Source organism: Rhineura floridana, chromosome 18 (genome assembly GCF_030035675.1).
Source record: "Rhineura floridana isolate rRhiFlo1 chromosome 18, rRhiFlo1.hap2, whole genome shotgun sequence".
NCBI lineage: Eukaryota > Metazoa > Chordata > Lepidosauria > Squamata > Rhineuridae > Rhineura > Rhineura floridana.
In genome coordinates this window covers 28,723,600-28,744,541 of record NC_084497.1, presented here as the reverse complement: position 1 = coordinate 28,744,541, position 20,942 = coordinate 28,723,600, and the positions used below count along the sequence as shown (strand labels likewise).

At 44.1% G+C, this 20,942-nt stretch overlaps 1 protein-coding gene across 2 annotated transcripts in view; it reads right to left on the bottom strand.

Moving 5' to 3' along the window:
* Window positions 1-20,942, bottom strand: part of IFFO2 (intermediate filament family orphan 2) — a 46,789-nt gene that overhangs the window by 7,062 nt on the left and 18,785 nt on the right. For both annotated transcript variants that reach the window (XM_061600738.1, XM_061600740.1), the window contains exons 2-8: window positions 14,617-14,677; window positions 12,876-12,971; window positions 10,878-11,018; window positions 9,335-9,474; window positions 3,983-4,103; window positions 1,052-1,144; window positions 183-313 (exon numbers count right to left, since the gene is read on the bottom strand). In XM_061600738.1, coding sequence (XP_061456722.1) covers window positions 183-313; window positions 1,052-1,144; window positions 3,983-4,103; window positions 9,335-9,474; window positions 10,878-11,018; window positions 12,876-12,971; window positions 14,617-14,677 — 783 coding nt within the window. The remainder of the gene's footprint in view (window positions 1-182; window positions 314-1,051; window positions 1,145-3,982; window positions 4,104-9,334; window positions 9,475-10,877; window positions 11,019-12,875; window positions 12,972-14,616; window positions 14,678-20,942) is intronic.

Here is a 20,942-nt window from a genome sequence, read left to right as displayed (position 1 = left end):
CAACATGCTGAATGCCATCTTGGGGCCTGCTGTGTTTCGTACTTTCAGTGGAACTGAACACTTTAGAACAGCTAATCTAAGCTTCTTCCGTCCCTCCCAAGACTTTTGAAGGAATGCTCTCCTTTGCTATCCCACTTCGGCAAATAAAATTCCTGGAGAAGCAGGGTGTGCCTTTCCATTACCTTTCTGCAGAACCTTTGATGAGTCGCCGGCAGGTCTCCATCTGCACATCTAGGCCTCGCTTCATGCTGCACATTTCCATGTATTCGTGGAGATGGCGATTCATGTCACTCTTCGCCGTGGCCAGCTCCAGCTGTGCACAAGCAGAGAAAGGCGGCAGTCAAACAGTGCATGAGAACCACATTGTGGTGTCCTCCCACATCCTTCCTGCACACTGGGATGGAGTGCCTAGATATTATTACCAACTGGCTAACCCAGCATAGCCTAAACAAGCCAAGCTGAAGTTGGGCTACTACTAGAAGCAAACATTTCCATCCTCCCTCCCCTTTAACAAAGCTGAAGCTTTACTCTGAGAAGACACATCAGCATTAAAGGATCTAATTAAAGGACCAGCAGTGGATACAACCTTTAGCTACCTTCTCATTTTGTCAGACAAAGTTCTGAGCTTAAAATGTATGTAAATTCCAGGAAATTCGTGGCAAGGAAATACCCCTTTGCTTGGAACATACACAAGCCTTTAAGTTGCACTCAGCACTTCCATGTTTTGCCCAGGGTTCCATATCCCCCCCTTTTCAACCCACTGCCTTCTATCATTCTGCCCAACCTAGAAAAGTTTGCTCAGCTTATTTCTCACATGTACAATCCAACCTCACTAGCAAACAAAGAATAAGAAGACAGTCTTCTCTGATGTTGCTCCTCAGCAATAAGGAAACCTGGCCTTTTTGTTCCATGCCCAGCCCTTGGCTACTCCTCAGATTTTACTCCTTTGCTGTGCCAATTAGCATCTGGGTAGGTCATCTCTCATGGCAGAGTCAACTGTTGCCCTTTATTAAATGCAATCAGGCCACACAGGCAATCCCTCCTTACTTACCTCAATCTGTCCTATGGTTTCCTGGTATTCTTTGTCTCTCGTTTTGAAGAAAGATTCTGTTTCGTGGATCAGATTGCCCAGGTTCTCCTCTTGCTATAAAAGATCAGGAAGAAATGAGCAAGGGAAAATCTTCTTCCAAAAGGCAACAGTCTAGTTTCACACTCTCCTCCTCCCTTCATACATTTAGTCTAATATGGTAACATTTAAGATCATCTGTCCTAAGCCAGTGTCCACGAAGACAGAATTAAGCGAGGAACCTCAGGCATAGAAGAATAGCTGTTCAGTTCTGGCTCCGTCTAGGGAGCCAGATGCCTGGAGAGAGTGAGCTGCAGTGCTCGGAGCTCAGTGCCTCAAGTCAATTAGCCTTTATTCCCAATCTCCATCTACAAGGCAAATCTACCCTTTTGTTGTGTAATTTTCAGTTAGAAGGGATTTAAGCCTCTTAAACCTTTCGAGCGCCAGCATGGTTGGCCTGAAGTCTGTAATACTCCACTGATAGCTGTACTTCTAACATACATGCACAAGGCTACACACAAATAATCTGTCACTAATTCAAGCCCATTGCTAAACTGCTTTATCACCCTGGCAGTTGCAGCTCACTGGAAGACGCATTGCTAACACACGTTCCACATCCTGCAACTGTAGCAGTTTGACGTAATCTTTTCCTGGTTTTGGTACATGCCACACAGTTCACGAAATGCAAAGAGACAAATTAATATGCACTCCTGACCATTGGCACAAGAGAAAAATGCCCAGGAGAGGCTACTGCTGCAGTGGCTTTCTAGTCAAGGAGAAAAAGCTCTCTACCTACCCTCCCTCCCCCTATCTTGTTACTGAGCAGGGGAGGAACCCAGGCATGCTGAGAATGCAACCACACAAACATAGCTTCCAAGTTCAGAGGTCTCCTGACGTCAGCGAAAAATGCTCAAGAGGCAAATGCATCATCAAAAGGGGCACACCCATTAAACATGGGTACAGGGAGGCTTTTCCCTGAAGACTTTATTGGGTAACACAACAGAGATGGGATCCCGCTGCTCTGCCCAAACAGCTCTGTGAACGTTGGCAGAATAAGAGGTAGGAATTATCTTGACCCAGGCATCCCAGAAGGAGAATTTATGAGTGACTGACTTGGTGCTCTTCCAGGGAGAACCCTATGCCCCTCCGATATTCCTATCTTCTCGTTTTAGCTCAACACTTTCCATACATCAGCTAAATCCAAGTTCCATTCATTTAAAATCAGTAAGACTTTAAAGCAGTTAACTATGCCTGGATTGTTTCCTTTGTTATTCACTTCCTGTGCTGCCCTGGGTCAGTTCAGTTCTGTTTCAATCTCTCTGCCTGTAATGGGGGCTTAATGTTTTTTTTAAAAAAAATCTTGTTAAAATATGATCAGACACTCAATAAACCTACATTTTCAACACTTAAATTCAGCCAGCTTCCAGTGAAGTCCCTTCTCAGATTGTTCCAATGTATAAGTTATCCAATGCTGTTTGTCCAATACTGGACCAATGAAGACACTCAGTGGTTTGTAACTATCAGATTAAGAATTTCTGCTACATTTGAAAAGTTGTCAGCCACTTGTAAGTTGTTAGCACAGGTATAATTTAACACTTCCACATAATAAAAGTAAAGATTGCTCAAGTACATAACCAGTGGTTTTGACTTCATTGTGATCTCATAACCCATGTTATTATCGTTGAAGAAAAGGGATAATTTTAGCCTACACTGTAAAAAAAACAACCTTTTCATTCAGCAAGGCTCTGAACGCCTGGCACCTCTCTCTTTCTCTATCCCTATCTATGAATGGCCGCTGCCCACAGAAGAACATGCAACGGAAGCTTGAATGCAACGGAAATCATCATGAAGCGATAGCAGTCTCCCTGTAAAAAGGAACGTCATGTGATTCCAAAAACAGCTCAGAGCTAAGGGTTGTATCCAACATTGGTCCTACTCAGAGTAGACCCACTGAATTAATGGACATGACTAAATTAGTTCCATGAGTTTCAATGGGTCTACTATGAGTAGGACTAAGGCTAGATACAACCCCCGGAGTCCAATAAAAACCACTGGAGGATTCTGACCGAGTCACATTCAGAGTAGACCCAACAAAATTAATGGACACAGTCAAGAGTGAGTCCGTTGATTTCAGTGGTTCTACTGTAGTATGACTTAAGCCAGAATCATCCACTATGTCTAATGCTTTTTTCGCTACAGTGCTTAAGGCTGTGAAACGTCTCCAGCTACTTCACTGCCTATCTTTTAGAAAGCAGCTAAAACGAGACTTTAAAAAAATCCTTTGGAGCTTCAGGCTTTTTCCTTTAGACACTTTATTTTTGTCTCCTCTGCAGCTATTTTATATTGCTAGCATTTTAAAAATAAATTAGAACATGTAGCCAATATCATCACAAAACATAAAACTCTATCTTGGCTATTTCCTGTGCATCTGAAAGAGCCTCAGTAACAACAGAACTTAAGATGCAAATCAAAAACATAGTTGCCTGCCAAATCATACAGCAGCAAAATCAACCAATATTTTATTTTATTATTTATTTAATACATTTATTCCCCACCTTACTCTTCCTGATAGAAACCCAAGGTGGCTTCCATATGGTTCCCAGGCAGTCTCCCATCCAGGCACTGGCCAGACCTGACCCTGCTTAGCTTCAGCAGAGTGCTGGCCTCATGTACCTTCAGACCACAGCCTGGGACTTATTTCCCAAAAGGGCCCATTTTTTCCCCCAACAGAGAGGATGTGCCAAATCGTGAAACTGCGTGGAGCCTTTATGTTTTTGATTATAATTAAGCAGTCACTCCTTTTTAAAACCCTTCTGGGACTCAACAAACTCCATTCTCATTTCTGATGACCTGGAGCCATCGAGCCCTCCAAACAGAGAGTGAGTCATCCCCGTAAAGAGCCCAAATACAACTCACCTCTCCCTGGAGCTCGATAGATGGGTTACAGTTGGTGAAGTCTTCCCAGAGAAGCAGAGTGTCCTCATTTTCCTCCCATGTCAAACTGTCACAGTCATCATCAAAATCAAAGGTCTCGCGCCTGTTAGGGGGGAAATTTGCATTAAATATCCTTGTAATCCTTCAAAACAAACTTAAGGGACTACATTAATACTAGCGCACGTATACACACATATACTGATACAGACACCCCTCCCCTTGCCAAAAACAGGCGTCACATCTGTCTTATTCTGCTGCAGGATGGACAGACTCAAAATTCCAACGTAACATTCAACTAACAGTTCAGATGTTCCCCTCCAGGTGGTGCTGCATGTTAAACACAAAAGTTCTGGCATCTGGATCAAAATATTCCTTTCCACCACAAAAAAAAAGGAAAAGAAAAAACATTGCAGCATTCCATAGACATACGCATGAAATTAAAGCCACATTTTAAAGCAGCCTAAAGAGGTGGGCAGTTTCACTAATCTCCGCTCGTTGCTGTGTGCTGCTTCAGTTCCATGGAGCCCTAGTCTTACCACACACATTCCTAGGAAGTGGGGAGCGCTGGTGTTTTCGTCGCAACCGTCCTTCCATTTTGATCTCTCCAACAGACAGAGATGCAGGCAAGAGCTATAGTACAAAATCAGAGTCCCAAAAGCTCTATGTCTACTTGGAAAGTGCCTGACGGAGAATCAGGCTGTTGGTCCCTCTAGCTCAGTATTGTCTGAACTGATGGGAAGCAGCTCGTCAGGGTATCAGGCAGGGGCCTATCCCAGCTCTGCCTGGAAGAGCGAAGGACTGAATGTGGGGACTTCTACAGGCCAAGCAGGTGCTCTGCCGTGGCCCTTCCAGCTGCCGACCTGCATGCAGTTAAATACCACACAGACGAAGTAAAGCAGCTCTCCTCACCTGTGGTAATATGACTCCTAGTGAGTAAATATTATTACGGCTGTTCCAGAGAAGACAAAGCATCAAGCCTGACATCTTTCATTGGACTAATTTATGCCAGCCAAAAGGAACACCGGGAAGCTTGGAAGTTTACACCAGAAGATCATAAGGCATCAATTGATGCCTGTAATGTCAGCTAAAAGCCAATGTGATGAAGACAATGCAAAGAGAAACTTCTAAGTATCACAACATCTTGCTTAGAGGCATCAGAGGGCTGCTTGAGCCCATTCTCCTGGCCATCATCTTGGATGGCTTTAAAAGAGGATTAGACAAATACACGGAGAAGACTCTCAACCGCTACTAACCCCGATATGTCTGAGGCAGTGTGTTTCCGAATACCAGTTGCTAGAAACTGCAAGAGGCGAGAGAGGTCTTGCATTCTGGTTGTGCTTGTGGATGTCCCAATGGGACATCTGGCTGGCCACTGGGAGAAGAGGATGCTGGACTGGATGGGCCCCCTTTGGCCTGATCTAACAGGCTCTTCTTATGTGCTCCTGGAGTCTTGTGGTTACTCCACTGAGTTTCACAATGGCAGACATTTTTGTCTCCTGAGTTCATTTCCTTCTCAGCAGAGCACATATAAAGCAGGAAGTCGAGGTCAACACTTATCTTTTGACAAATGGATTCAAAACTTGGCAGCAGACTTGAGGAGGAGGTGTGGGAGCACATGCCAGCTTCCAAAACCAGCCAGGCTGCTGCTAACTTTTAATGCACGGGCCCTCTACAGAGTCTGCTCTCCGAGCATTCTTTGTGAACATGAAAGACCTCCCAATTTAAAACTGCTGCTTGCCCTCAGCTGCACTTATTCTTCAAACGTGGCTATTTGTATAATTTGAATCCTTTGACCCTTCTTACTAAAGACAGAGCACTAATACAGTTGTCACTCTGGAGGGATTTTAGAGGGGATTTATTTTCACATCCAACAATACCATGAACTGGCCTATAAAGTGTATAGCTAGAACTGTCAACCCTATCCATGGTGTCTGAGCACTAAAGGTTACTTGCAGAGCATCCTAAGCAATTGTCCATAAAAAAGTCACTTTCAAAAGAAATTGCAGGATTCCTGAGTGGACTTGCAGACCCAGATGTCTTGCTGCATTACAGCAAGCATTTTAAGAGCAACGATGTGCATCAAAAGGCTGTGTTGACAAATGCCATTGGTAAGATAAACTGGAATAAATGCCACATCCCACTAACGTGTCACAAAGGGTGGGGGGTCCTACGCAAAGACCACAGCATGAACAACAGCTGGTAACGGTAGTTTCTCCTGGAGGAGAATGTATATGCATAATGGCCCGGAGGATTTCTTTGCTAAGAGAGGCAAAATATTAAAAGCATTGGCCCTGTAAAAAACAATCATAAAGCCCAGCATTTTGATTATGGAGTGAGTTTTTCACTTCGGGTCACAATTTCTAAGCGGTAAATATCAATTTTCTTTTTCAAAAAGCCTTCAGGAAGAGGACTGGGTGAAGTCACAATGAATTCCAGTAGCAATATACCTTGTTACTCCCACTGGATAGAGAAGGAAGGCTTGCAGAGACAGCAAGCTGTGCATTGCAATGTTGCTTGCCTGCGATTCCACTGCATTACAGATGCACTTGCAGTTGAAAGCAACAGGCCACTTCTTACCAGCAAGCCTTGCTCATCTTATTGCAGCACTCCCTGGAAAGGGCTATAGCAAGACTGTCACTGTGTAGCTTCAGCAGAGAAGCTAGAACCCTCCATTCCGCTGAATGGGGGAGGACGGAAGCAGAGCTTAATTGTATGTGTGTGTGGCTGTATTAGTCAGGGGAGAAAGCCAGGCATGTTTGAAACTCTGCATAAGGACATTCAGCCTTTCATTTTTCTTTAAACAGCAAGTTGTCCCTGGCCCGTGATTGCAAAGCATGTACTTGGGACTGTGCAGGCAATTACAGATGTGGCCTCAAAAGGTGCTGGGGAGCGAATAGATAAGATTTCCAGAGGGTGGAATTCAGTGCCCTGCACTGCTTGTCACCATCCCTGTGATATGATGGCTCTACCTTAGCTGGCTTTGGAACAGGGCTGGAGAACTTGTGGTCCTCCAGATATAGTTGAACCGCAACTCCCATCATCCCATGCTAGCTGAAGCTGATGGGAGCTGGAGTCCAACAATATCTGGAAGGCACCAGGTTCCCCCATCGCTGCTTTAGAAAACTGGATATACTCATGGTCATCATGTAGGAGAGCTATCTGGAATTTTTAGATTCAGGAATTAGAATTAGCCTGCTGAATGTAGTTTCCAAACTCTACGCCAAAATTCTCCTAAATAAACTAGAAGATTGGGTTCAGGCTCAACAGATCATCCATCCAGAGCAAGTTGGCTTTCGTAAGGGTTCATCCCCGATCGATCACTGCCTAACACTCCATTTTCTGGCAAAACAGTCTATCGCCGGCCCTACTCGACATTTATACAGTGCGTTTGTTGATCTGGCCGCTGTGTTTGATTCCATTGATAGGAACGCTCTGTGGTCTAAGTTGTATAATCTGAATATTGACCCTCGCCTACTATATCTAATTCACATTTTATATGCTAACACTTTTGCTCTGGTAAGAGCTCCTTACTCCGGAGCCCTCTCTGAGCCGATAGTGGTGGAGAGAGGTGTCAAGCAAGGATGCCTATTAGCCCCTCTGCTCTTTAACTTGTTTTTAAATGATATTATCCCCTTTTTATCTGGACCACAATTTTTCTCCCCCTCTATCGGCCATGGGAAAGTATCGACACTTCATTATGCCAACGATATGGTCCTTCTTTCCTTAGCCCCTATTGGACTCAGAAGGTTGCTGAGATCTTTACAGACTTATTGCTTAAAGGCAAAGCTGAATATAAACTATGCTAAAACTAAAGTTTTAGTCTTTGGGAAGAAATTTCAAGGCCATTGCTGGCATATAGCAGAACATCAGCTAGAACAACCCCAATAATTTAAATACCTGGGAATTTACTTCTCGGATACTCTTTCCTGGCAATACCATCGACAATATATTAAATTGCTCGCGGTTAAGACAGCCAGGGCAATTTTAAAATTTTTTCGATCTGTGGGTGGCAATCAGATCCATCCAGCTTTAAAAATCTTCAACACCAAGGTGATCCCACAAATTTTATATGGAGTTTCTGTCTGGGGTTGGGATAATTACATTGTACCACCCCTAGAAACTATACAAAATAGTTTTCTTAGGCGCTTATTATCTCTCCCGATGGGAACCTCTGCAGCAATGATACGAGCCGAGACTGGCTCCCCTCCGTTGATTGCACACATACACTTCACTCTCCTGAAGTTTCTAAGATCTTTTAATGTGTCCCAGTCTAGGGTATTACTGCAATCATGTCTTAATCACCCTTTTGCCTTTGTCCTATGGGGCTCTAAGCTAAATAATTTGTTATCTACATACCATCTCTCAGCATCGGAGTTTAATTCAAACCTAAATAAGAAATCTTTACGTGAACGTATATTTCTCTACTCCATGAAATTAGACAGGCTATCTATCACCAACTCTAAGGTATCTCCCTAGTTCTGGCGATTTAAATTTGCTCCCCAATGCTCCACTTATCTCGTTCAATCTATACCCTTTGCTCTCAGACAGGCTTTTATAGCCCTACGCTTTTTTCCCCTTCCAAATGCCAATAGGGAAGGTCGATTAGCTGGTGTCCCTAAGGATCAAAGGACCTGTGTCTGTGGTTCTCCCACAGCGGAGGATCTTCCCCATGTTTTGCTCTATTGCTCAATATATATTCAACCTAGATCTTAAGATTCCTTAAGAAATGGTTAGACATTCCCCTCTTTATTTCACCTGATGAAAAAAATATTTTCTTAATGTCTGATCGTATCCGGGAAGTAACTTACAATGTATCCCTTTTCATAACAGCAGCCCGAAAACTCTGGGCAAATCATATTGCCTTACGAAATATCACGTAGGCGCTGCCTCCGACCTGGAAAATTTTCACAAACGCTCTTAAACACTTTTCCTTTGATTATAAATTATTGTATTTGTACTGTTTTATTTGCGTTGGCCTCCGGCCCTGCAATTTAGATAATAAAGTTGAAGAAAGTTGATTCAGGAAGCAGCGAGCCTCTATTTGCCAGTTGCTGGGGGCAAACAGGCCTAGGATTATTGTCTGCTAAGCCTTGCTTGTGGGCTTCCTGGAGGCATCTGGCTGGCCTCTGAGGGAAGCTGGATGCAGGACTATAGGGGGACTTGGTCTGATACAGCAAGAAAAGCAGAATTATGCAAAACAAGCAGATCTATGGAAGTTTATTTAAATGCCAAGATTAATAGCTACAGCATCCCACTTGCCTCACTGATGAAGAACACAACTTGCCTTAGTGTAGAACTTTAGCTCCTCCCCTGCCCCACTTCTAAAATACTCACAGCTGATTAAACATCCTCTTCATTTCATCTGTGATGTTCAGAGAACTGACTTCATCGTCTGAAAACCGGGCATTATCAGGGTCCTGCTCAGAGAGGTCGTCATCTGATGCCAGTTTCCGCTCTTTCTTCTTGGAAGCCACCTGAATCAGAGAGAAGGGTAGTGACTGGAAGGTTCAATTGAGCTGCTGCACCAAGAAGGGGGCAGATATCAGAAAGGACAGGGATCAGGTGAGGGAGAAGACTGTCAGCCATCAGCCCCACGTGATTTGAGTGTGCAAGTGACAGCGGACACCAAGATTCATAAGTCACAAGTGTTACAGGTGGTGGAACACACAAAGGGAGCATAGGAAAGCAGATCGAGACGGCACACGGCAAAAAGCAAGCTGCTAGCGCTTTAGGCAGGACATGCCTCAGGCACAGCCAACTGGGCTATAGCCAGCCATGCGACAGCTAAAAGGATGACGCACAAGCAGCTGGAGGTGCTCAGGGTGACAGCTGAAGAGCAACAAGCACCCCTTTCCAGTCCCCTTCCTGGCTTCAGCTATCAGTGACAAGGGGGAATACGCTGTGCAAGACAGCTGGGAAGACGAACCCCAATTCCTCTGCCATGCCCACCTAACAAGCAGAGTGAGTCAGGCGCCAGTTTTGACAGGAAAAAAAGAATGAAATTTGGAGAAAGGAATTTGGAAACACCAAGAAGTGCATTTCAAATATCCAAGTCCATCCTCCACCCCCCAAAAGTGGAACCTTGTTCACAACTATCAAACACAATTATAATCCGTAAGCATATGCAAGTAAACTCAGAGCTGAGTAATGAGTATGGCTTTGAGACTGTTTTATTACTTTTGTTTAGTCGGTTTAAAGTTATGTGAGATGCTGTGCTCTTCGGGATTTAATAACTGATGGCATGGAATATCAGGGGCAGGAACACTCTGGGGAGTGACTGGGTGTCTTGTGGAGCAATGGCCCTGCCTTCTCCTCCTCCCTGGACTGCACCCAAACCTACACCTGCAGATGGAGGATTTCAGCAGCTGCCTACACACTTGCCACATTCTCCTTCAGGACAGCTAACTGCTTACTGTTCTCCCAACTTCGGCAGTGGAAGCAGTTTTCCCAGGATCAGAAAAGATCTTTTTTTTTTTTTGACAGGGAACACAAAATCCAAGTGGCACCCTGAAATGCTCTTTTGCGTTGTCTGAAGAGGACTGGCAGACACCTAAGTTTGCTCATGTAATTTATCTGAAAGCTACTTCTAAAGAGAATGAGGTCTTAATGTTCCTGTGTGTGACTGAGTGAAAAAGACAAGACACGTGGGACTAGATGATACCTTTGCAGATGCAAAAATGCAACTTCCTGCTTCAGTTAAGATTGTTCCCAACATGGGAATAGAGCATGTGAACTCAGAAGTTCTCTACAGAGTCAGCCCCATGTTTTATACTGGAAATTCTGAACAGAAACTCCAAATTTAACACACAGCTTCATCTCTCTCTCTCTCTTCCTAACACTGCCTTGTTCTCCACAGGGCAGGATGAAGCCTAATCACCTGGAATATCTTGGAAACGTCTTCGGAGTTGCGCTGCTGTGCTACATCGCACAGCTTGGCTGTGATATCGATTCGTCGGCAGATGTCCATGTCCACCTTCATGGCTTTTTCTTGGATCTTTGTGTCCAGGTCTGTCATAGGCTGCAGGAAGGACAGCAGTGGATTATCTTCCAATAATACAGTTCAGAAGATATGAAGGAGGAGGAGATGCCCTACAGTATCTCCATCAGTGCAGCTCACGTCAGCCTCCATATTAAATACTGTCTGTTCACCAGCCACATTAAACATCCAAGGAACAGCAGCATTTGGTGTGGGTGGTCAGGTCACTGCAAGCTGAACATCAATTTCTAACAAATGCAAATGTTCAAGGTGGGTGACAGCTTAAGCAAACTCCCAACCCAAAGCCTCAAATTGGCAATGCCATTACTTTATGGAGCATACTTGGAAAACCTATTCCAGAAGTCCACCACATGACATTGTATGGGATGCAGGCTCTGATTTACACAGAAAGATAGTACTCAATTTTAGAAAATTTATCCAGCAACTTCATAGTAAAAACAGTTTCTCTCTTACAGGGCGATGATATACGTGAATGCTAATTATGATTTTTGGAAATAAGCCTTTCTGGACTGTCTCTAAAGGCAAGCTTAAGCAGCTGTTTCTTATCCAAAAACCTTGCACTACTTTCCACTTACTTCATCTGTTCTCCAGTTTGCACTGTCTACACCAGATACACATTTCTCTAAGTATTTTTTCCTAAGCTAGACTTTTTTTTCAAAGCTTCTCTCTGTACACCCTAAGGGGATTTATTTAAAACGATTAAGATTTAACAGTCCATAACAATGCCACCTACAAATCACAAAGATAAAGAGTTATACCCTGTATGTTTACATCATGAAAGTCGCACAATATGTGTTTAAACAGGATGGGAATCCTGCCAACATTTTTATAGTTTTGCTGCCCTGGCGCAACTTCATTTACAGCTGCTTTGTAGAACATACCGACATTGCCACTTGCGCCAAAGAATGGATTTTCCCCATAAGAAGCAGAGCACAGAAACCTTGTGCCCATTAACTTTTTCTTTGCAGTATATTCAGTTGGGGCAACATGCTTCCGGCATGTCCCAGAGCAATGTTTGAAGTTCTCCACTGAAAACAAAACTGAACTACAAGGCAGAAGCAGGGATGGAAAGGAGAGACCCGGGAAGACAATTGGGGTAGCTCTACTGTTGAACCAGAAGATACAAAAGGTGAACACTGCCTTCAAGTGAAAGAGTGGAAAAGCAGAAATGGCTTTTCTTCGTGTGATCTACAAACTTTGCACTCAATCTCCAATGTCAGTTATACAGGTGCCACATACGTGAGGCCTCCCACACTTTCTACCTATTGTGACAGCCAGGCCACACAATCCTCTTGACAACTATAGTTTCCAAAGCAGTATGAAAAGCAGGAAATGCCTCCCTAAAATGGCATTTAGAGCTCCAAATACGCACATGGTTTATATTCAGGCTTGATATGCATAAAAGGCAGGCTTAGAACTAAGTGGCCCAGCGAAGTAGATCAGAACCGAGGCTTCTGAAACCCTTCTAGTTATATGCACTTGAAGGGAGCATTTCAGCTTTTTTGAACTCACAGCACCTGTATGGCGCTTTTCCAACCCTGTGCTTAACATCAAGGACTAAACCCTTTAAAGGACATTGTTTTCAGAGGTTTCAGCTGGAGGGACCCAGCACTGCTAGCTGATGTGAAGGCATCGGGGGACACTCGGGGATGTGTGATAAGCAGCAAGTTAAATGCCATCTACACAGACCAGATGGGTAGCAGGGAGAGGACGCGGGGCTTGGTCTGATGCATCAGATCATACAAGGCAGCCATAATACTAACTGCAAAAAGCACTCACTGAAATCATAACTTTTGTCATTAATGAAGCTATGAAGATGACTTTTTTTAAAAAAAGGCAGCTTAATCAGGCACAACTCAGCCTGTCCAGAGTACTCACATCACTCATTAGACCCTTGAAGACAACGAGTTCAGCTTTTAGCCTCTCAATCTTCTGATTTAACTCTTCCTGGAGAGCCTCGGCTTCTTGAGCTTCCTAGAGGACAAACAGTACAAAAAGGTTCTGGAATGGAAGGAAGGGCACGTACCTTTAACACAAAACTCCAAAGAACAAATCGAACACAGATTCAACATCTAGTCCCAGTTTCCTGTGGATTTGCCTCACTGACTGCCTGGACATAAACCACGGACTGGCAAACTGCATATGCTTCCCTGGGTCACCACAGCACTATCCTAGATATGGCTCCAAAACCAGTTACAAGCACCGCCACACCAAGCTCCATCCGTGTCTTCCAGCGCCAAAAGGAAGGGATTGGGGGGGGGAGAGAGAAAAAAGTGGCAGCCACTCAAGTGAGAAGAGCAGAAGATGGTAACTACCAAATCAATGTTTGCAAGGCCAACTTGTATCTCCATCAACAGTCACCCTTGCAGAACTGAGAGAAGTATGGATGAAGTAAGTAGTCCTCTGCTGCTCGGCTCTTTGGCGAAGAAGAAAAGCATGAGTGGGAAGCTCTCAAAAATTGGATCTCTGTGTCTTTTAGGTTACAGATGGCAGACTTTATGCAAGTAGATGGGCTAGTAACAGTTATTAAGGACTCACCTGCAAGGTCGTGTTAAGCCAAGTACTTAAGTCAGTCTACCAGTTTCAGCCACTTTTAACCATGCCATAATTTTAGTCAATACTGTAATAAACATTAACTTTGCATAACAAACATTATCTTTGCATATTGGAAGATTAACAATGTGAATTAGATCCCCATGAAAGATGGTGGCAACTGAATGGAGCGCAGAAATTGCTTCCAGGAGCTTCTAGTGAGGGGCATATTCACAAGTAGTTGCAACCATCTTAGCTACTAACCAACAGCTGGGCCATTATGAGACATCTGTAAATTATTCATTTATAACACTTCACCATAACAGCCTAGGGTGAGTAACAGCAGAACACACAATTATAAAAAGAAATAAAACCATTACAATTATAAAACACATAACACTATTCCAAATGGAACAGATGAATTTAGCAAAAGTGATGGATCCCATAAAACAAAATACCTGAACTGTGAAAGGTCAGGGTTAAATAGGTGCATCTTCAGCATATGGCAAAAGCTGTACAGTGATGATGTTTAGATGCACCTCTGCAGGGAGCAAGTTCTGCAATTTAGGGGCTACCACAGAGAAGCCATCTCCCGGGCTGTCATTCCCTGCATTTCTTGGTGGAACAACCAAGAGAGCCCCTCCCTCACCCAGTAGATCTTAACAGCCAAGGCCAGTAGGAATTAAGGCAGTTGTTTAGATATTTGGGGTCTCAATAATTTAGAATAAGGTAACTGCTCTTCTTGTCCTAAGTACTACTGGTTGCCAGGAATCTAAGCCCTCTTAAAAACAGAACAACAAAAAAGAATTCTTCCTTAGCCTTTAATACAATGTACAAAAGAGGAGCTGTGGAATAGCCTCCCTTTAAGTGCACACATAGGATAAGGTTTCACTCCACAGGATGAACTTGCATTCTTACAAACCCAAGTGATTAACATGCTTGGTGGTCACTCACCCCAACACAGAGGATGAAGTTTCAAAGGACCAAAAGGGAAAGCCATCAGCAGTCAATGAAACTAACTGGGTACCAATAAAAATGAAAAGTGGCCATCAAACCTCTGAATAAACAGCTGCCATTCAAAACCTACCTCTTGCAGTGTCTCTACCATGGATTCTAGATTCATCCGCTTTGCCAGTTCCTCCTCCCATCTGAAAACAGAGTTATGGATTAAGAGATAAGTTAAGAGAAAAGTAGGTGATGTATGATGCCGTAAAGATACTTAACACAGAGCCTGCGCTATATGGAGCCTTACCAGCTCCCAACCCAAGTTCAAAACAGAAGATGTTGTTATTCTAAGCGCTCTGTTTGACTCACCAGCATTTTCATTATTTCTCCTCTCATACAAATCCAAATATGACAGATTTATACAAACGTCATTTTGGAGAACAGAGGTGGGTTACTGTTGTTGGTTTAGTCTTGAATGTTCACATCAGGTGAAAGGGGACCCAGTTTTCCTTCATGGTCACAGATTACTACACATAATATCCATGGCCAGCCTCCCCCAACTTGGTGCCCTCAGATGTTTCGGCCCACAATTCCCACCAGCCCTAGTCAGCATGGCATATGATGCTGAGGTTGATGGGAGTTGTGGTCCAAAACATCTGGAAGGCACCATATATTGGGGGAGGCTGCCCTAAGGTATGATAAATGCACATTCTGTCCCGGAATTAAAATAATGAACATCATTTGTTGGAAAAAGCTGTCAATAATACTTTGGTTTAGTAAAAGCATTTTCACTTCTAAGTAATAAAGGATTCTCTTCAGAAAGCTTCATCATTTAAGCCAAAGCCTGCCACCTTCAAGTACAATAGCAGCCCAAGACACCAGGAGCTGTTGCTGACTCAACCAGATAAACAGTCTTCAGAAAGTTTCTTTTAAGTAAACCTCAAGAATGCATCAGGTCAGGTTTGCAGAGACCTTTCACTCCACAAATCCCTCAGCAGAACTGCTGGAGAATCTGAAAGCTTGGTTACAAAACTATGATTGATGACTGCCATTAAACTTTTGCAACCCAGTACCCAGCACCTATGCAAGGATGATTAAAATGCTCCCAACAGCCTAATTAAAAGCAGGATATGAAATTATACTTATTTACTGATCCAATTGGCTAACAGTAACAAGGTTTCCAGGTTGAAGAACAGAACACACAAAATCTACCCGTATCAACTTAGTCAAATTACAAAAGGATAAGGGCCGCTCTCGTGCCAAGATATGCATTTGCTGCTAGAGCCACAGAATGGTCTGCCAGCGTTCCCATTTCTAAAGAAATCTAGCAAAACCTATCTTTACCATTCAACCACATCCCACCAAACTATTTCCAAAAGCAGTTTGAGTGCAGAACCAACATTTTACAAGTCACAACATCCCCCCTTAAGGGCTGCATTTAGAACACAGCCACATACCAAGGGATCATTTCAGAAGGGGAGAACAAAGGCAGCTGTTCTGCTGTCACTTTCAGGCCTAAGCTTGGACAAACTGCACCTGAATGTGTTGTTTTCCTGAGGCAGGATGGGGAGGAACCCTTGTGAACCAAAAAGCATATGTGCAACCCACAATGGCCCTCTCCACTGGTACCTCTGTGGGGGCAGATCTACTGGCAGGAGGTGAACCCTCTCCAATTAAGTAACTGAACTCTTCAGCAGAAAATGGTCCAGAAAGGTATTTCTACCCTCGCTTTTCACTACCAGCCATTTATAGGTAGACTAAAATATAGGGCCTGGGATTTGCTTTTAGGACATGTGGTTTTAGACTTCAACTCTAGCGACCCTGCTTCCATGCAGGCTACTGGCCTCACTTGTGTATTTATATATGAGCAGCTACGATGCTTTTCCACCTTTTGACCCGCTGGAAATACCAGACTGAAGTACAAGACTGTCGCTATCATACAGGGAAGATTTACAGATAAATTTGTAAGGGACGTTTTTCTGCTAGCCTACTATACCAAGCTTATGCGTCACAGGGAGAAGAGAAGAGTTGAACTGTGGCTCTACAAGAGGTGTGCAGAACCTCTGGCCCTCCAGATGTTGCTGAACTACAACTGCACTGCCCATCCGCCCCCGCAAGCATGGCCAGTGGCTGGGGATGATAAGAGTTAGAGTTCAGCAACATCTGAAGGGCCAAAGGTGCCCACATCTGCTCTAGAGAACCACTTTTCTGAAAGCAGCAATACAGGACAAGCAAAGAGCCCCTGGAAGAATATGAGCATGGAAAGCCAGATCCCAAAGCCTAACACTGCCTGCTGGAGCACTCTAACGCTCACCCTGCTTAATGCAAGCCAGATAAGCCTCAGGTTACTGAGATCACATTCACAAGAACAGATAAAGTGGAAACGCACTGTTTCATGGCTATACAAAAATGCCTCATTCATGTATACAGAAGTATGTGTGGTCCTCAGAACATAGGGAGCTGCAATACCAAGACTGCTTTGCCCATGTAGCCTAGTATTTAGTCAGACTGACAGCAGTTCACTAGGACCTCAGATAAAGATTTTACTCATTCCGTGCTGCTCACTTCTTCTAACTAGAGAATCAGGGATTAAGTCAACCGCCGCCCCCATGAACATTAAAAAAAGGAGGAAGGGAAGTAAAGCAGCCAGAAGTAAAATGAATGAACTCTGGCTCCATGGTCCCCAAAGCAGACTGCTATACAACCCCTCACATGCAATGGGGCTGTGTAAAGCTAGATGTAAATCTAGCTTTACGTCATTTAACGCTGGGAATATTGGTGAGATCATTACCAGTTTAACATGTCATAAGAAGTTGTACCTCCAGCATTTAAACCGAAAGCTCACAAAGGCTTACTCCATCGGTTGCAACTTCCTGCAGCACAAGGCAAGAGCAAGACAAACTGATGTAAAAAAGCAAAAATGCTAGGCAGTTCCTTCCCCAGCGCTTGAGTCATTCTGAACTACCGTCAAAAAAAGATGAAACACATCACTGCCCTGGTAGAGCTTGCCGGATGTTTGCCAACCACTGTCACACAAGTGGAGCTGTGATAAGTTTCACTATCTTACCTCAAATCCAGTTAATTTGCTTTATGGAGAGGGGAGGCCCCAAACCCAGTTCACCTGACTTAAGAGCATGCTTTCTCGGAGAGATGAGGAACCTCACGCCCAGGACTGCCTGTGGTCCTCCAGGCCTCTCAACCTGGCCCTTAGGACTCTGCCAAGGCCACACACACCCCAAGCCACACCCCTCACCAGCCCTCCTTGAGTGTTTTTGCCTGGCTGGAATTTGCCCTTGAACTCCGATAAAGCTTCTTGCTTACCTGAATGGAAGGTAGAGGAGTGTGAGCATCTGAGGAAACTGACCTACTGCACAAAGATAACATTCACATGTGCTGCTCTGCTCCCCTTTGTCTCTGCCTATCCCTGGCATGTGGTCCCTGGAAGGTTGCCCTTGGGCTGAAGAAGGTTCCACACAGGAGGGCAAAGTCAAGTCACACCCACAATGTGAGTGTATCTGTTTAAAGAATAATCCAAAGCCCCCGTGCTTTCAGCTGCAAGGCCAGGAAAGCTAGATGGGCAATTTTTATCCGCCAATGACTCTCTTTGAACAAGAGCCAGGCACTGCATTTCACTAATGGCAAGCCAGGTTTCCTTATCATGTCCTTAAAAAAAAAATCCCATCTTGTTCTTGACTTTGATTGTTTCTCCCATGACACTGATTAATTCCACACAAGTCCTGGATGAACACATTTAAAAACCAAACTGTCCTATCTCTCTGGTGTAAACCACCTCCCACCGCCTTGAGCCAGGGGAAGCAGTCTGACACAAGAACACAGGCTAAGGCAATCCACTAGCCTTGCTCCTTTAAGATTCAAATAGGCAAGGCTAGAGTTATAACACATACAAAGGTCCCATTCACAAACCAATAAGGTTAGAAAGGACTGTGAAGAAACCATCACTGGTAATACTAAAAGCATCACAAGCAGCATAGAGGCAGCGATGTGAAAATGTTTGCAGCTCACTGTTATGTTCTATAGCCATTCCTAAATGGCCTCATTCATCACCAAGAACTACAAGACTCTGCTTCAGCAGTCCTTCAAGAGATGCTCAACTTTAAAGCAACCTGAGAGGCTTTGCATGTAAGTAGGGCTGCTGTGAAAAAGCCTAAGGAGATGCTGAGGCAGCCATTCCTGATCACACACATCACCTTTCCTCTGCCACCAAAGAAGAAAATGCCTGACTGCTTCATTATCATCCCCCCGCAGCAAGAACATAGGAGCCTGCCCTTTATAGGAAGGCCTGTGGTGGGAAAACGGTCCCACCTCCAGCCAACGCAACAACTGTGAGGTGTCTGAAAAGGCAGCCCAAAGGACACTAGTTCCCACACTTACACTGCAGACAGCTGCTCTTCCTAGTTTCAAAATTGTCTTGGCTCAAACCTCAGTTCCCACAATGTGCAGCTGCAGTCAAGGCAGGATATTCAGCACTGGAGCAAAATGTTGCCAGCCAGAATGCACAGACTGCAATAATGCATGAGCAGCAGAGTCACAGGCCACTGGGATTATTTTTAAATAAGGTCTCAATTCCAAAACATTTAAACCCCAAGCATGATGCAAGTACCTTCCTCTCTCTCTCGGGGCAGGGGTGTGTGCTGGCTACTCTAAATATTTGCAGGCTCACTGTTATAGTTACTGGGAAATGATGAACTAGGCAAGCTGAGGCTAGGAATCCAGCCCTCTATTTCCATACGCAACACTGCATTCCACATTTATGCCATCACTGCAGCCTCAGACCTCAAGCTACCTCCAAAGTCATATGCTCCTTTGACATAGGCTGGAAGAGGGAGAAGGAAAACACTTTCTCAGGGAGCAGAACAGTTACAGTGTTACATATCAAGGCAACAAGACAAAAGGCACTAGTGTTGGTGAAACAGTGTTGACTGTGGAGGTGAGTCAGAGTTTTAACGATGAACTTCAGCCTAAATTAAAAATATAATCCACGAGTTGAACTGCCTTCTAAAGAAATCTGAACAGTGACAGAAGAATTTTTAAAAGGTGGCAGTTTATGTTTATCTTGAACTGGAGTTTCCATAAGCCATCGCTTCCCTTTGAATTAGTCTGACGTTTAAGTCTTGAGTCACAGTCAGGTATCCCTGTGCCTTAAATGATCTCATATATTGAACATGGAGGCAATACCACACACACTATTTAGATGGGTGGACTGAGCAAGGTTTCGGGCAGAAGCCTCAAGAGATCCACACAGGTTGGCTGGAACAGTCCTTTTGGGTACTTGCGATACCCAGTTCAAACCCCTTTGTCCCTTTTCCCCTAAAGGAACTGGGTGACAGTCTTAGAAGCATAACAACTGGGACCCCTCAACAAAATGGTGCTGTGTTATCCTCATGTCCTGGGAGAAGTGCTGGACAGGAGCCTTGTACTGCAATTTGGGGTTCAAGATAGGTCTCTTCAGGAACTGAGGACAAGGCACATTTTTCCTTTCCCATCCTTGTGAAACCTTCTCTCACTGAGCTCTGTGGTAGCTAAAAGGCCTAGGTCCAGGAGATGAGGAATTTTCCTCCTTTCTGAAACCACCTCTTATAGTACAGAGAAGTTTTCATCTTTAAACTCTCATGATGCTCTCTTTTCTATCACCAGGATACCATAAGCTCCAGCAAGCCAATTCTGTCCTTTCCCTCCTCCAACATTACATAGCTTCTGAAGGTCACAAAGCATCCTGGGTCTTCATTAGGTTGCTTTTTTTTTTAGGGGCAGGGGGACTTTTCTTTAAAATCTACCAAAAAAATTCTGCATACTCCCTAGACAATCTTGCCTGACAGTGGTTTCATTTTGCTGCCAAGTTAAGAGGGACCAGATCTCTAAGTCTGATATTAGATAGAATGAGGATTATTATATCATCACAGACTGAAAAATCATCCCCACCCAGGGCAACATACCATTAAGCAATTTTGGGGTACAATTTTGAAACACAACTGCATAAATAAGGAGCTGAACAACAGTGTGAAGGAAGGAATTCATTCAGTCCATATGTGCTCCTGTTATGAACCAATTAAGAAGCTGGCTATCAGCAGTCAGCCCCAGCCCATGGGAAAAGACAGAACACCCTCTTTCCTCAAGCTCCCACTGAAACAATCGTGATTATCAGATGCAAGCTTCAAACCACAAGCAGAATTCCATAGCCTGGATTTCATGAACATCAGAGATGCTTGCACATGCATGCACACCTAGGCGTTTGAAATGAGACATCAAGTTTTTCATCAGGGTATAAGGGTTACACCTAGGTTTGCTCACCTCTTCAATGGGAAGCATCTAAGGTATTCTGTCATCAGCCCCACCAGCAAGGACAAAAGGAAGAACAAAAAGAATCAGTTACCAGGCACAGGTAATTGCCACCCTGAGTGGTGCCCCTTGCCCCAGTCACAGGCCGGAGACATGTTTTCCCACTTGCTG